A 17,593-nucleotide genomic window follows, 5' to 3' on the forward strand; every position below is an offset into this window, starting at 1 on the left:
GGGCAAAATTCTCTTTCTTAGCTTATTCTAGCAAGTAACAGAGAAGTTGTCCACCTTTGAATCCTAACTCCATGGTGTGCTGTGCACATATTGAAACATGGGGGTAAAAAAGACAGTCACACACGTTACTTAGCTGGAAAATGCTCAGAGGTAGGAACTGGAAATGCTGCAGGGTGCAGTGCCACTGGCCATAGGGCTGCTGAAGTCCTTTGCCATAAGGACACCAAGTGATCACCTGCACCATGTGGCATAGTAGGTGTCTGCTCCAAGATCAGAGGCTGCAGGTATTGTCAGGGTCGCTTAATTGGGAGAGGTAAATCACTTCAACACTTTCACCTTGTTTTGAAAGGATCCTACTTTAATACCCACAATAATGGTAGAAAATGTCAGACAGCAGCACACAAAAGTCCTGGAGGAGTTCTTCACTTCTGAAGGCAGACAGGGAGCTGAGGGAGAGCCTTCAGGGTACAAGGACAGCCACCCAGACTCAGAATGCGGGATCAGATTTATGCACATAAGTTGGACACAATTCATACAGCCCACATCCATTCAGCCATCTTCTCCCAAGACAGGCATCCATGTTTCCATAGGGTGGATCAATCAGGAGTATATTTAATTCTTATAGAAAGTCATAAAATCTTCTATAATCAGCAATGAAAAGAGAAAGCTACATGCTTTTCCATGGAAATACGGGGCCCAGCTCTAGTAGTCAAGCAGGGGAAGAGCTGGGAGGACAGAACTCCCAAGGAATGTGTCTCTAAGGAGAAGCAGCCTTGGTCAGGCAAAGCAGGAACAACCCCTTTGTACCTCATTTCATCTCCTCTGCTATCACAGTGTCTGGGTCTACCCATCTAGTAAATAACTTATCCTAGATGGAAATGGGGTGAAGATCATGGAGAGAATGGGAAAAGGACAGCTTTCCACTATGACATTAAAGCATTGGCTAGGAATTAGTGTGAGCTGGAAAAACAATCAGTGCAGATGCTATAAAACACACAGATGGACGATGTGAGAGCCACTCGCTCTTGTGGTCCAGGGAACAGCAAGACTGCAGGTTGGAGACAGTTCTTCTATGCAGTGCTTCCATTGTCAGACTGCCTGTAGTGGAAGAGACTCTTGGACTCCAATTTCCCACAGTATTTGATAGCTTCAGCAAAAAGCTTTGTCACCTGCCAAGACAAAGCAAAGGGCAACTGAGCATGGAGAAGCGTTCTCCAGCAGGCTGAATAACAGAGCAGACTCCACACTTCTACGCTGGCGCCTTGAAACTGCCCTATGCAGAATCATAGAATCATAGAATCATAGAATCAACCAGGTTGGAAGAGACCTCCAAGATCATCGAGTCCAACCTATCACCCAGCCCTAGCCAGTCAACTAGACCATGGCACTGAGTGCCTCATCCAGTCTTTTCTTGAAGACCCCCAGGGACGGTGCCTCCACCACCTCCCTGGGCAGCCCATTCCAATGCCAATCACTCTCTCTGTGAAGAACTTCTTCCTAACATCCAGCCTATACCTACCCTGGCACAACTTGAGACTGTGTCCCCTTGTTCTATTGCTGGTTACCTGGGAGAAGAGGCCAACCCCCACCTGGCTACAATGCCCCTTCAGGGAGTTGTAGACAGTAATAAGATCACCCCTGAGCCTCCTCTTCTCCAGGCTAAACAGGCCCAGCTCCCTCAACCTCTCCTCATAGGATTTGTGTTCCAGGCCCCTCACCAGCTTTGTTGCCCTTCTCTGGACATGTTCCAGCACCTCAACATCTTTCTTGAATTGAGGGGCCCAGAACTGGACACAGGTCCAGTCCTTGAGTCCATCCAAATCAGAATCAATTTCAAGGTGCTTGCAGGGACGTTGGCTCCAGCTCTTGCAGCATGCCTGTCCAGCTGGAGAGAATTAGAGTTGCTGGGCTTCTGTGGCAGGACAGCTCTGCCCCACAGGAGCTGCCCTTTCCCCCTGCAGCCTGAGCCTTTAAGAGAATACATGGTTGGTTTCCTCTCTCAGACTCAGAAATTAAAACTCCGCTGTCAGCAGAGTTTGAGGAAATGCATTAAAGAAGTCTGGCAATAAATTTTGGCTGGGGACCCCTGTTCTGGCTGTCACTGTGCTTCACCAAGAGACCACAGGTAGGTCTTTAACTTCCTATTCTACAAACTGCCAGTCTGGCATTCTCTCTGCTCTCCACTCACCAGTCACAGCAGAACACTTTGCATATCTGGACAGCAGTTCAAGTCACTGAGTTCCACGTCAGCACCCAGTGAAATCAACTGGAATCTGGATGCTGTGCTTAATGAGACCCATATGAGGCTCCTTTTTGGCAGCTGAAGCACTTGCATATGAAGCCAAAGCACTGATGGCAGCGAGAGTCTCAGTTTACATCACCGAGTATCTCTTCCCCTATCAGTATGTGAAAGGGGTTTGTCAGGAGCCATAAATGCACAGTGACTGGCAGCTGGGGACTACAACAGGACAGGCAGCAATTCCACATGGATGGAGCTTTAGAACTGGACTGCCCTGAGGACCATTCAAGAAAGCCCAGCTACAATCTGCTGTAAAATTTAAGGACCGTGCCAGAAAAAAAGGTCCCACTAAAAAAACTCATCCCATGCATAACTGAAAAGCGTTACAGGCAACCCTGCACAAGAAGTTTGCTCCAAAGCAAAAAAATGATACAGCAACAATGCCAGCTGCAGTGCAGGGCCTAAGGGTTTCTTCTTCTTTTTGTTTTCCTATGAGCAACGTTATTTTCACAGAATAACAGAATGACTCAGATTGGAAGTGACCTTAGAGCTCACCTACTCCAACCTCCCCACCATGAGCAGGGACATCCTCCAGCCAGACTCAGCTGCTCAAGTCCTCATCCAGCCTGGCCTTCAACACCCCCACGGAGAAGGCAGCCACAACATCCCTGGGCAGCCTGTTCCAGAGTCTCACCACCCTCCTACTGAAGAGCTTCTTTCCAAGATCCAGTCTAACCCTGCTCTCCCTCAACCTCGAACCATTCTCCCTTGTCCTGTCTCTAGATACCCTGATGGAAAGTCCCTCTGAAGCATTCCTTACATCCAAACGATTGTGTCACCTTGATTTTTCAGGCACATCCTGTTTTCTCAGAGGTAATGAGGACCCAGGAACACTAGAATTGAAGATCACAAGTGCTGGAAAAGTCTGAGGAGGAAAGAGAAGATGGAAAGTACCTGGAAGTTAGTGAGCAGAGCAATGCCACTGTCAACAGCCATCCTGCGGATCACATAATTGTCATGGGCAAACTTGGTGTTGCTGTTAGGCAGGTTAATCACCAGGTCGATTTTCCCATCCTTCACCAGCCTGGAGAGACAAAGCAGTATCACAGTGTCATGGTGTCTGAAAGTCTGATGGATTGCACAGGCATGCAGGGAAACAATATCCCACACTTCTGCTTGAGTGTAACACAGAATCACTGAGTTGTCAGGGCTGGAAGGGACCTCAAGGATCATCCAGCTCCAGACTTGGACACAGTGCTCCAGGTGGGGTCTCAGCAGGGCAGCGCAGAGGGGCAGGATCCCTTCCCTCACCCTGCTGCCCAGGCTCTGGTTGTTCTCTGGGCTGCAAGTGCACACCTTACTTCTAAAGGAAGGAGAGTTAAGGTGCTAAAGAACTTGGGCTAGATGTCTGTTCTATTCAGCAATTCAAAGCAATATTCAGCCTTCATACAGCTGAGTATGATTCTGTTAAAGGCATGACTGACTGTCATTAAAGGCTAAATACTCAGCTGCCACTATCCTTGCATGGAAATGTACCATGGAGCAACACATCCATGTCATATCAAAAGGCACTGTTCAGTGGAGGGTGTTCATTAATGAAGCTGAAACGTCCCTGATGTGGCAATTCCGGACAGAATCAGCTAACACAAACATTTGAGATTGAGTCCAAAGTCCCATTCAATCACTATCATTGACCTCAACAGGGCCAGCAATCTGTGCCTTGCTGTCCTGGATTGGAACACAAGTTTGACAAGGTATTGCTCTTACTTCCTGACCGGAGGCAAGCTCGGACACTGGCTTTCCTTTGATGGCCATGCCACAGGTGCTGCTGGGATACCATTAGCATTGAGCCACTCTGCGGTTCCTTCTGTGGCATACAGCTGTTAAGGAGGAAAGAAAATTCTTTACTGTGTGCTTCCTAATACCAAAACTTCTCCTCTAATTCACATGACTCTGACCTGACTCACAGCCTGGCTCTTAGAGGTGATTTTGGAGGGCCTTTTTCATCCCAAGAGACATGTCTCTCTCCATACAGAGACACACAGGGAGCAGCAGGAATACCCCAACTTTCTGTTATCTGTGATTTGCTGAGTCTAGGATCACCAGTGAGTAGTAGGAACATACCCAGAAGCAGTTCAGTGGCTTAGGGAAACCCACATCTCTTGGACTTTCAGTGGTGTTTAAATTCAATCACTTATAAACTTTTCATTTGCCCTTTTCCATTTCTTTTTCTTGCCCAGCATTCAGCTTTGAAATGCAGAACTGTAAATCCAGGAGTCACACAGGAAAGCAGCACTGAAATACTTCACACTAAAAAGCTCCTGCCAGTCTCCTGAGCCTGAGTCACCAGCTGCGTTTGGGTGGGAATTACGCAGAAGAGCTACAAATATCACATACTTCACAGCATCACAGAACTGTCAGGGCTGGAAGTGACCTCAAGGATCAGCCAGTTCCAACCCCCCTGCCATGGGCAGGGACGTCTCACACTAGATCAGGTTGCCCACAGTCACATTCAGCCTGGCCTGAAAAACTTCCAGGGATAAGGTTTCCACTACCTCCCTGGGCAACCTGTGCCAGTGTCTCACCACCCTCGTAGAGAAGAACCTCTTCCTAAATCTGCCCTCTTCTAGCTTGGATCTGTTCCCTCCAGTCTTATCACTACCTGACACCCTCAGAAGTCCCTCCCCAGATTTCTTGTAGGCCCCTTCAGATACTGCAAGGACACAATAAGTTCTCCTCAGAGCCTTCTATTCACCAAACTGAACAATCCCAGCTCCCAGCCTGTCCTCATAGGGGAGCATCTCCAGCTCCTGTGGCCCTTCTATCTCCAGCATGTTTCCTGTCTGCAGCTTGAGAATATCACTGATACACCATGAGGACCTTCTCCACACTGTTGTGGAGGGCCTGTAGGCCCAAAAGCAGACTTATGTATTCCTGCTCTGCCTGGACATGTCTCTCTGCCTGCACCAGGGGTAAACAAGCACAAAGGGGCACAACAGACCAGGGCATAAAGTCAGTTGCCCAGGACACCTGATTGTATAAGTCCCCACATGCCAAGCTCATGCCTGCCTGGTGCTGGGCCCACATGATTCCCACACCTGGAGTCCAGGCCTGTGGGTTTTACCTAGTGTGGTAAGGTTTGGCTGGCTGCCAACCTGATTGGTCATTCGAGTGGCCAGTGAGGCCATTAACTCTCAACCCACATTTGATAATCTATCTAGGGGTGCACAGGCTCATGTGCAGTCTGCCCCACATTACTTGCGGCTCTGCCACATGCTTGCTTGCCTGCCTGCGTACTTCCTTGCAGCTGTATGCCTGCCTTTGTGTGAGTGCCTGGTGTGCACATTGCCGTGGGGAGCCAGGAGCAGACCTACTTGTCTGCGTTCGATCGGCCTGAGGAGCAAGCATTGGACCCGTGCTCAGATTGCATGGAATCCTGCTTCTGCACCTGCAGATCCTGCCTGCGTACCCCTGGAGAGAGCAGCCAGCAGGAGCCAGCAGCAAGGTCAGAGACTGCCATTTCCCCTGATGCCACAGGACTCCAGCCTTAAAAGGTCCACAGGCAGAGACCCTGAAGAATTGGACACTAGGCACAGGCTGACACAGCCCCAGAGGGTGATTGATAAGAACTGTGAGTAGATGCCTCTGCAATTTCTATTACCTCTGCCATAAAGCAGAGAGCAGCTTTCAGCTCAGCTTTGCTGGGCAAATAGTGTCAGACCCCAGGCGGCATTGAGCCATGGGGGAAAATTCTCGCTCTGTTAATAGTTTGAATGTTTGCTGGTTATTAATAAGTTTCTGTAGATAGGTATTCCCATAATGTCTTCATAATCGTGCAAAGAACAATTTAATATTAGAGTTCAGTGGTTGGGGGTGGCGAGAGTTGAAAATATTGGAGTTTAATAAGTATATTTTTATAAATATCCTCTCACATTAATTCATTTCTCCCCTCCGCCTAATCGGCACAGGTACTGGGAATCCCCCTCCGTGACACACACAAAGGTCTTCCTTTTCCTTCCCTCCTGTCACACATGGCCTCCTGTGCTGGAATTTGTTTCTTGGAGGACCCAGGGGAATTTATGACAAAATGCAGGCTGAGGTTAGAGCCAGAGCTGTTCTTGCCCTCCTACCAGACCCACAGAAACATAGATTAGCAGGAGCTGGAAGGGACTCTGGAGATCATTGAGTCCAACCCCTCTCCCAGAGCAGGACCACCAAGGGCAGGTCACACAGGAACATGTCCTCGTGAGTTTCCAAAGTCTCCAGAGAAGGAGACTCCACAGCCTCTGGGCAGCCTGCTCCAGGGCTCTGGCACCCTCACAGGAAAGAAGTTCTTCCTCAAGTTGAAGTGGAATTTGCTGCCTTCCAGTTTCTGTTTGTTGCTCCTCATCCTATCACAGGTCACCATGTGTTCAGTTAAACAACCGTCAGGACTTTTGGTTGGGTGATACCTGCTGGCTTCATGGATCTCTCTGCTAAAGATCCCTGTTGTGCTTCCAAAATGTCCTTTTTTCTCTATCTCCAGGTAAGCTGCAGTGTCCTACACTCTTGTAGCAGGCTAAGTATGTTTCAGACCTTGAAAACTCTTCAGCTTGAAATAACTGAACACACCTACCTGAAAACCTTCCTTGTGCAGTATTTCTGCTACGCTGAGGAACCTGGGCCGGAAAGACTTCTGGAAGGAAGAAATGTATGAGATTCAGCATCAAAGCTTGCATTTAGGAGCAGACTTTTGTTGGGCAACACAAACGCACACACTGCAAACTCCTCCTGTGCTGACCACTGCTTGTGTGCACACAGCAGCATCCTAATGTGCATGTACAGTGCTGCTCCAGGAAAGCTATCTGCATCCTGAAGCCTAGCTCACAGAATCACAGAATATGTATCAAGGTTGGAAGGGACCTCAAGGGTCAGTCAGTTCCAACCACCCTGCCATGGGCAGGGACACCTCACGCTAGATCAGCTGCCCAGAGCCACACCCAGCCTGGCCTTAAAAACTTCCAGGGATGAGGCTTCCACCATCTCACTCAGCAACCTGTGCCACTGTCTCACCACCCTCATGGGGAAGAACTTCTTCCTGACATCCAATCTCAATCTCCCCTCCTCCAGCTTGGATCCATTCCCCCCCCAGGCCTTTCACTACTTGACACTTTAACAAGTCCCTTTCCATCTTTCTTGTAGCCCACTTCAGACACCGCAAGGCCACAATAAGGTCTCAGAGCCTTCTCCTCTCTGGACTGAACAGCCCCAACTCTCTCAGCCTGTCCTCATGGGAGAGCAGCTCCAGCCCTCTGGTCATCCTAGTGGCCCTTCTCTGGACACCTTCCAGTTACTCACACCTAAGACATATTTCATCATAGCACCAGGATAAATATTCAAGTCCAACTTTTCATTCAAAGTCAGGATTGACAGCACTCTGAGCAGCCTGAACTAGTTGGGGATGTCTCTGCTTGCTGCAGGGACGTTAAGTTAGATGTCCTCTAGAGATAGCTTCCAAGCCAGTTCAATCTATGGTTTTATGATTCCTATACTAAGCTCAACTTCCACTACAGATGCACTACTGCCTGCAAACTAGCTGAGCAATTGCATCTCAGACACACCAACTAGAGTCTCTTCCACTCTTAAACACCTTTACACTCATGTTTAAAGAGTCGGCCTTCTCTTCTGGCAGAGAACACCCACCTTTGGGCTGCCTTTGGATGTCCTGTTTGCAAACTGACATGAAGAAGAGCCTGTCTGTGTGGGAGTTTGTTTCTAACTCCCATGGGCATATGGCTATGGAAAGCACAAACGTACTCAGGAGACCACTATGCCCTCTTCCTGTGAGGACCTGAATGGCCAGGTACTTAGGGCACCTTGAAAAACTCACATGGTACATAGACAAATCCAACAAAATTTAGAGAACCTTGAACAAGCCATTTTGGAGCAAGAGGTGAGCAAAAATGTGATCCCAGCCCAACTGCTTTCAGGGTGCTGAAGGTGCAGCAACACAAACATCAGATGCAACACAGCAGGAGCAGGGAGGGGATTGTCCCCTTGGACTCTGCCCTGCTGAGGACACACCTCGAGGGCTGTGTTCAGTTTTGGGCACCTCAGTACAAGAGAGACATGGAGGTGCTGGAGGCAGTGCAGAGGAGGGCAAGGAAGCTGTGAAGGGCCTGCAGAATACATCTGATGAGGAGAGGCTGAAGGAGCTGGGGATGGTTAGTGTGAAACAGAGGAGGCTTTGGGGAGACCTCCTGGCTCTGAACAGCTCCCTGAAAGGCCCTTGTGGAGAGGTTGGTGCTGGTCTCTTCTCACAGGGCATTAGCCAGAGAACAAGAGGCAATGGCCCCAAGCTGCAGCAGGGCAGGTTTAGACTGGATATGAGGAAGGATTTTTTCCCAGCCAGAGTGGTGAGACACTGGAATGTGCTGCCCAGGGAGGTGGTGGAGTGCCCAAGCCTGGCTGTGTTTCAAGGTGGTTTGGCTGTGGTGCTTGGGGATATGGTTTAGGCTGCACCTTGTAGAGCAGGGTTCCGGGTTGGACTTGGTGATCCTGAGGGGCTTTGCAGCCTGAGTGTTGCTGTGATTCTGTGACACATTCTTCTCACTGCTACGGTAAGGCCAAACCTTGCCTGTCTATCCACTTCATGTAAGATTACTGCAAGCTCCCTTGCCCCTGCTGGAACTACTGATGCCTTAACCTTCATGGGTGAGAGAGTAATGTTCTGGAAGGTGAATGATCTCCTGTGAAGAAAAGGAGTCAATGGTTGGTCTTTTTCAGGCACTCTGGAAGGAAGGTCATTGTGCAAACCATCTCATTCTGTACAGTAACTGGAAAACATAAATATACAATGTGATAGATTTGGCAGCTTCCCAGGTTCTGTCTTCTGGTGAAGGGGGATTGGTTTTCACACCAGTATTATAAACTTCTATCAAACATGTCCTGAACACTCGTGACACATAAAACAGCCTCTCTATGAAAAGAAATCACTGCTGTCAGCTTGCATCGGAGCAGCCTCAGATTTACAGGCTGGCTGAAAGGACTCGTGTGAACAACCATCAGTTACTAAAGGTGAAAAGTACAAGCAGATTTATTTAGTGGAAGATATTTATTGTAGGAGAATTGTGTCCTTTTTTCCTTTACGGGCAAAGTTCCATTTCTCACAACCTCTCTCTCCTGTTTGCCTTGCTATTTGTAAAGGGCTACATCCCCAGCTGATTCAATACAGCTCCTCCAGTCCTCACTAAGATCCATCTCAAAACAAAGCCAGCTGATCTCCTGTGATAATCTCGAGTTCTTTGTCCAAATCCACTGTGGAGGATGCAGAAATTCTCGTACATAAGGAATAAAGCAGAAGGTTACCTTGAAGCAAGAGACTGGGAGTGCTGGGATTCAAAACTAAAATCCTCCAGTGCGGCTTTCCGCGTGGCATGGCCACCAGCACAGATGTCAGGCAGATGCGCTCCAGCTAGGAGACAGCACTGAATAGCCCAATCAGGGCAGGACATAAAATGAGCTTCTCAGTTCCTCTTGCAGAAATTAGAAATGATTTAACAGCAGACTAAGGGTTTCGGCGGCGTAGACTCCTCTGAGTTGTGCCAAGAAAGAGGCCAGGCGCTGGGCCCACAGGAACCGGCAGAGAAGGGTTTGCCAAGAAAGCCATGCTCCATGCCCTGCGAGCGCGGCAGGCCTTCGAAACCCTGTGCCATGTCAGAGAGTGCTCACAGCTGAAGGACACTCCAGTAGGCTTCTGCTCCCTGCTGCCACCCAAGCGGCCTCGTGCTGTCTTGCTGATGTCAAGGAGTGCTCCCCTGTCTGCCCCTGAAGATGCCCACTTCACCAGCAACATTCCTGCATGGCCCCAGTAACAGTACCTCTGGAACTGCGACCTCTAAGCACACCAACATGGCAGCTTCTCATCAAGGGCACGACCTGAGCATACTGGCACCTGTGTGGACTGCAGGTAGCAGCATGGACATTTGACTCTGGGTTTGCAAAATACTCCAGAGTGAAACGTTGGCAAGAAGGAAAGATTTCCCTCTACTACTGTTAACTACCTCCACTTGACTTCCACCTTCAGGAAGCTTGCCTCCTTGCACCTCAACCTGATTAAGCACAAAGCTGTAGTACACTAAATAATCTAAATATGTTGAGTCTAGATGCTTCCAAGGAAGCAGAACTGAAGATCATTTGGCTTCTTCATTCTCTCTCTGCAAGATCTAAAAGTCCAACCTGAAAATCACAGCAAGCTGCTAGTCATGACACAGCAAAGCCTCTGCCAGCAAGGTTTGCTCTGAGCTCTGCACCCACTGCAGAGGAAACACAGCACCTTACTTGAGACAACCAAGTGGGCTTCTGACAGGAATAAGGCCCAGTGCACCACAACAGCTTGCAAAACCCATCCCATTTTAGAAGGAAGTTCTTCACAGAGAGAGTGATTTCCCATTGGAATGGGCTGCCCAGGGAGGTCCTTGAGGCCTTCAAGAAAAGACTGGATGAGGCACTCGGTGCCATGGTCTGGTTGACTGGATAGGGCTGGGTGCTAGGTTGGACTGGATGATCTTGGAGGTCTCTTCCAACCTGGTTGGTTCTATGATTCTATGATTCTATGATTCCAGAAGGAGCAAGGAGCAGGCTCTGTGTTTTCTCTGGACTGATCATCTATGGGCATTGCTCCCCACAGGAAGGTGGCTTCTAAGTCTGGACCCAGGACTCAGCTTGTAGCAGTCCTGGGGTTTACCCCCAGCAAAGTTCTGCAGCCTGGGAGAAACCAGCAGAAGCCATAGGGGAGGAAAAAAGCCAGGGCCCTCTGGCTGGGGAGGGACCTCCACCTCATCACCATTTCGCAGCAAGGGCATTTAAACATTATGTGACCAGAGAGAGACACAACCTGGTATCTGTCCTTCAGAGCCTGCAATTCCCTTCAGAGGGTATGCCGCCAGCTCTGCCAGTTTGGAGCAGATGAGCTCATGATTACGATTAAAAGAAGAACAATTCTACTGGTGCCGATGGCCCAGCCCTGATGCTGCAGCCCTCTGAGCATTTGTGTGGCCCTCCTCTGGCTCCAACAGTTCCATGTCCTTGTGTTGGGGACTCCAGAACTGCACACAGGACTCCAGGTGGAGAATCCCCTCCTTTGCTCTGCTGCCCACACTGCTCTTGCTGCAACCCAGTACAGGGTTGCTGTCTGGGCTGCATTCACACTGCAGGCTCATGTTGAGCTTTGCATCAACCCAGCCCCCAGGACCATATCCTGAAGAACCACATCCAAATCATCACACAGCCAGGCTTGGGCACTCCACCACCTCCCTGGGCAGCACATTCCTGTGTCTCACCACTCTGGCTGGGAAAAAATCCTTCCTCATATCCAGTCTAAACCTGCCCTGCTGCAGCTTGGGGCCATTGCCTCTTGTTCTCTGGCTAATGCCCTGTGAGAAGAGACCAGCACCAACCTCTCCACAAGGTGCTTTCAGGGAGCTGTTCAGAGCCAGGAGGTCTCCCCAAAGCCTCCTCTGTTTCACACTAACCATCCCCAGCTCCTTCAGTCTCTCCTCATCAGATGTATTCTGCAGGCCCTTCACAGCTTCCTTGCCCTCCTCTGCACTGCCTCCAGCACCTCCATGTCTCTCTTGTACTGAGGTGCCCAAAAGTGGACACAGCCCTCGAGGTGTGTCCTCAGCAGGGCAGAGTCCAAGGGGACAATCCCCTCCCTGCTGCTGCTGGACACAGCATTTCTGACCCCAGCCAGGATGCCATTGGCTTTCTTGGCCCCTGGGCACACTGCTGGCTCACATTCAGCTGCTTGTCCATTACAACCCCCAGGTCCCTTTCTGCAGGCAGCTTTCCAGCCACACTGCCCCAAGCCTGCAGTGCTGCCTGGGGCTGTTGTGGCCCAAGTGCAGGGCCTGGCACTTGGCCTTGTTGAAGCTCATCCTGTTAACGTTGGTCGTGGATCCAATCTATCCAAGCCCCTCTGCAGAGCCTCCCTGTCCCGGTGCAGATCAGCACTGCCACCTCACTTGGTGTCACCTGGGCACTCACTACTGGCACACTGTGTCTGCACCAAGGGCATCAATAAAGATGTGAAACAGAAGTGGTCCCAGCAGTCACCCTGAGGAACACCACTGGTGCCTGCCTGCCAGCTGGGTTTTGCTCCACAGATCAGCAGAGATTCTGGACCAGCTGACCACAGTTTCATCCTGAACTTTAGAACTTTTTCTAGAATGCAAGCAAAGACTTTTCTGCTAATTTGAGGTAACTTGGATCAAAAGCTTCACTCCACAGATGTGTGCACACATCGCTATATCTGAGGGTAATCAGTAATTAGTGTTAGCAGAAGTCATGTTCCTTTCTTGGCACTTTCCAAACTCTTCCTTCGCATCCTCTGCTGGCAGAGGTAGCACAACACATTTTGTACATTCCTGTTTTCTGAGAGGAAAACGAATCCATTCATTCTGATTTTATGATTCTGTTTTATGTGCTTGGTGAAATCATGTAGGACACAAGCTTATTGCAAGGATGGCATCTGGTTGTCTTTATGGAGCCCACGACCATTCTAGCTGCAGTGGAAATGTCTATGTCTTTTTGAGAAACACAGGCATGTCTCAAAGTTTACAACTCTGTCTGTGATAAAGAAGAAACACATTTTGACTTTCTAACTAGCTGCCTTTCCATCCTGGAATGCAAATCCTCCTAGTGACACAGACCTGTGAATGGTGCAGGGCTCTTACCAAGGCAAACCTATCAGGAACTCCCTCACAAAATGTTGTCTGCAAATCCTGTTGCACTTAGGGACGTTTCCATAAAGACACCATAAAAAATTTCTGTCCCATACAGCAACTGTGAGGGATGCTGTCAGCCATGGAACACCACACCTGCAGAATATGCCCCTAAGAGCAGGGAGCTCTGGCAAGATTACTACAGAAGCATCACCACACAAATGTTACATTGATTTTTTCCTTCCTGAGGTACTCACTTATCCTGGGAGCCGATTAGAGCTGCGTGGTATGTGACAACGTTGGCCATGAACTGTCAAACAGGGACAGGAATAATGGTCGCCATGTCTCTAGGCAGCCAGAAAAGCAGGCTGCAGGGTGAAGACTGTTGGTCTTCCCTTCCCCTGCTGCCTCCCATCATGACTCCAATGAGGACAAGAACGTGACCATGCCACACTTGGTGGAGATCTCAATGCCTGACAGTACTACACCAATAATTAGCCCTCAAAGACCTTAAACTCATCATGCTTTCTGCCCTGGCAGATGCCACTGCAGCTCTGCCTGCAGTGAAATGTGTGTGCCTGTGGGTCCAGCTGTGCAGCGTGGAAACCATTTCAGTGCCTCGGGACAGCACAGTGGAACTGGTCTGCAAAGGGCAAAGAGGCAGTGTACAAATTAATGGCATTTACATGGCAGGATTAAAAAGCAGCATCCATAGGACTCCCATTTCAGAAGGAGCAGGAGCAGATTTTCTCTGGACTGATCATCCATGGACATTGCTCTCTGCAGGAAGGTGGCTTCTAAGTCTTATCCCAAGGCTCTGCTTGTAGAAATCCTGGGATTTGCCCCCAGCAAACTTCTGCAGATCAGTAGAAACCACCAGAAACCAGAGGGGAGGAAAAACAGGCTAGCCACAGGGAATCCAGTAAAGATCTCTCCAGGTCTTTGCTCCTCACTGTCTTGCTCCACTTCAAAATGGATTGCAGAGGGACTTTTTTAAACCACAAAGACACATGAATGAAAACAAGGCAACAGTTACAGAGTTTCTCTCAGTATTTCTCAGCTTCCATTTGTAGGACTCACCTGGATTCCAATCAAAATTCCTTCCTTAGGGAACATAAACCCTGTGGCCAGCATAGCCTTCTGGAAGGCAGAGTACATATCCTCACCAAAGCATGCAACCTGGGAAAAGGCACAAAGCAGGCAGCATGAGGCTGAAGAATGAAAACCAATCCAAAATATTGCTTTAAAAAGAAACAGGAATGAAATCAAATCAGCTCTTTTGGCTTCTTTGTGCAGAATCAGGCTTCCTTTGCATGGAGCCTGCAGGCACAAGAAAGAAAAGAGAAAACAACCAGAAAATCCTTGCAGACAGATCTCATGCCTTTAGTGAGGCAATAGCCAACACTTCAGCTTCAAACAGCACACCAAGGAGTAACAACAATTGATTCTGCTGAGTTACAGGAATGTTGTGCACAGCCTCTGCTCTGGAAGGTGTCCAGAGAAGGGCCATGAGGGTGATCAGAGGGCTGGAGCTCCTCTCTCATGAGGACAGGCTGAGAGAATTGGAATTATTCAGTCAGGAGAAGAGAAAGCTCTGAGGAGATCTTATTGTGGCCTTCCAGTACCTGAAAGGGGCTTCAAGAAAGCTGCGGAGGGACTTTGGAGACTGTCAGGTGGTGATAAGACTTGGGGGGAATGGATCCAAGCTAGAGGAGGAGAGATTGAGATTGGATGTTAGGAAGAGGTTCTTCCTCATGAGGGTGGTGAGAGCCTGGCACAGGTTGCTGAGTGAGGTGGTGGAAGCCTCATCCCTGGAAGTTTTTAAGGCCAGGCTGGATGTGGCTCTGGGCTGATCAAATGTGAGGTGTCTCCTCCCATGGCAGGGTGGTTGGAACTGGCTGATTCTTGAGGTTCCTTCCAATCCTGACAATTCTGTGACTCTGGCCTAACATTTATGAGTGCACTGGAAATTGTTGAGCATTATGCAATGCTTACAGACCAGGGAGTGTCCTGCACACAGGCATCTTCACTGCACGTGTGGTAAACTGCAGTTAGACAGTACCTGTCCTGGTACATCCTGCTGGCATTCCTTGTGGACACAGGACATCCACAGACATAGGAAATTCAAGGAAAACGAGAGTGTGTGCTTAGGAAACCAGCCAGCAGTCACAGCAATTCAGCATCATTTGTTTTATGTAAAGAAGAATGTAATAAAGAAATCACTACAAATCATTTAGCAGCTCTCCACCACTCAGCACTGCCTGCAGCACCTTACAGACTGCCACACAGTAACGACGCACTCAGACAGTGCTTCCTGACAAGGTCTTGCTGGTGACAGAGCGGAGGGGGAGAGGCAAGGACAGGACTTTTTTCGTGTGGGGGGAAGGGAACTGGTAAACTCCACACTTGTTGAAAGAACAGAAGTAGAAACTCATCAGAATTTTCTTATTCAAGTCACAAATCTGCACTCATGTAAGATGGGGCTGTGAGTGAGAAGCTGGACATGAGCTGACAATGCCCAGTTGCAGCCCAGAAGGCAAATCACATCCTGGGCTGCATCAGAAGAAGCCTGGCCACCAGGTTGTGCCAGGTGATTCTGCCACTCTGCTGGGGTGAAGCCTCACCGGCAGTGCTGTGTCCAGCAATGGGATCCCGGCACAAGAGAGACATAGACCTGTGGGAGCTGGTTCAGAGGAGGCCCACGAAGATGATCAGAGGGCTGGAGCACCTCTCCTCTAAAGACAGACTGAGAGAGCTGGGGCTGTTCAGCCTGGAGAAGAGAAGGTGCCAGGGGGCCTTTATTGTTGTGTTTCAATATCTGAAGGGGACCTGCAGGAAGGCTGGGGAGGGACTGTTCAGAAGGGCTTGCGGTGACAGGACGAGGGCAATGGTTTGGAAGGGGAGAAGGGGAGATTTAAGTTGGACATGAGGAAGAAGTTCTCTACAGAGAGAGTGGAAAAAACTGGAACAGTTTGGCCAGGAATGCAGTTGAGGCCCCATCCATGATGACATCCCCTGCGTGGCCCTGGACAGTTTGATCTAGTTGAAAGTGTCCCTGCTGGGCGCTTGGGCAAGATGACCTTTGAGGGTCCCTTCTAATCCCATGCAATCTGAATTGTGAATTGCTCTCCCATTTTCCTCTTATGGTCCTTCCGTTACAGAGTGAGCCCTCACACTCATGGTCTCACTGTTACCAGAGTGAGCAGACACCAGGATTTCAGGTAAGAAGAACAAATCTTAACTTGACATATCTTCTGAACTGAAGAAAAAAGGAAAGAAAAGAACAATCAAGCAAGTAAAAGTCCCACAAGGGAAGAGATAAGGAAGGGATAAAAAGAATTAGGACAAGTATCTCAGCTGTTCTCTAAAAACTCATCCTTCAGTTCAGGTTGTTCTACAGTGTGTCTGCCTGGGGGGTTTCTGTGTGCCCTGGACTTTATAGGGTAGTGGACAGAAACCAGCTGGGTAAGCTTGGGCCTGGGTTTTCCAGCCTGCTCAAAGAGGGTTCTGGTTGGCAGTCGATTAAATATGAGCCAGCAGTGCCCAGGCGGCCAAGAAAGCCAAAGGCATCCTGGCTTGGATCAGGAGCAGGGTGGGCAGCAGGGACAGGAGGGGATCAGCCCCTGTGCTCAGCACTGCTGAGGCCACACCTCGAGTACTGTGCTCAGCTCTGGGCCCCTCACTCCAGGAAGGACACTGAGGGGCTGCAGCCTGTCCAGAGCAGGGCAGTGAGGCTGGAGAAGGGCCTGGAGCAGCTGGGCTGTGAGCAGGGGCTGAGGGAGCTGGAGGTGTTGAGGATGAAGAAGAGGAGGCTGAGGGCAGAGCTCATTGCTCTCTGCAGCTCCCTGCAGGGAGGTTGGGGTGAGGAGGGGGCAGCCTCTGCTCCTGGGTGGCAAGGGACAGGAGCAGAGGAAATGGTTTCAAGCTGTAGCAGGGGAGGTTCAGGCTGGATGCTTGGAAATATTTCTTCCCAGAGAGGGTTCTCAGCCATGGAATGTTCTGCCCAGGGCACTGCTGCAGTCCCCATGGCTGGAGGTGTTTGAGCAGCCTGTGGAGCTGTGCTTAGGGACATGGTTTGGTGTTGCCCTGCAATGCTGGGTGGAAGGTTGGGCTGGATGACCTTGGAGGTCTCTTCCAACCAGATGTTGTCTGTGATTCTGAGAGTTTTATCATAACACTGTGGTCAAAACAGCCACGACACTAAAAGGGACTCCATCATTGTACTTTCTACTGTCATGGGAACCAGGACTCTCAGTAAAATATCTCTCTTGTGACAAACTCAAGTCTAAATCAAGTTGTGGTGTGAAAAATGTTTTTGAGGAATAATTGAGCATTTTACTCAAAGCAAGTTGTTATCCTTGCCTCACTCATAAGAAAGACTTTCATAACTGTCACATTTTATGGCATCTGTGAATATGGTTCTTTTCAACTCATAAAAGTTAATAATCCCTCCTTTATGACCAAGGTAATCTCAAACTTCATATCAAGCTCAGAAAAAAAAATTCTTGCCCTTAGTTACATTTATATTCCTTTTATTTTTTTAGGAGTGGGTGATGTCTCTGTAGTTAATCTTGTTCTGAAAATAAGGAAGTCGCTCGGCTTTCTTCTGCCCTTTAACTACACTGAAAGGAAATCTTCTGCAATACTGATT

At 49.2% G+C, this 17,593-nt stretch overlaps 1 protein-coding gene across 1 annotated transcript in view; it reads right to left on the bottom strand.

Moving 5' to 3' along the window:
- Positions 1-357: 357 nt before the first annotated feature.
- CPS1 (carbamoyl-phosphate synthase 1) overlaps positions 358-17,593 on the bottom strand; it is a 153,504-nt gene continuing 136,268 nt past the window's right edge. The window contains exons 34-38 of the mRNA XM_064163922.1: positions 14,023-14,121; positions 6,855-6,914; positions 4,007-4,119; positions 3,194-3,323; positions 358-1,169 (exon numbers count right to left, since the gene is read on the bottom strand). Of these exons, the coding sequence (XP_064019992.1) occupies positions 1,071-1,169; positions 3,194-3,323; positions 4,007-4,119; positions 6,855-6,914; positions 14,023-14,121 (501 nt within the window). The 3' untranslated portion in view covers positions 358-1,070. The remainder of the gene's footprint in view (positions 1,170-3,193; positions 3,324-4,006; positions 4,120-6,854; positions 6,915-14,022; positions 14,122-17,593) is intronic.

This window comes from Pogoniulus pusillus, chromosome 24 (genome assembly GCF_015220805.1).
Source record: "Pogoniulus pusillus isolate bPogPus1 chromosome 24, bPogPus1.pri, whole genome shotgun sequence".
Classification (NCBI taxonomy): Eukaryota; Metazoa; Chordata; class Aves; order Piciformes; family Lybiidae; genus Pogoniulus; species Pogoniulus pusillus.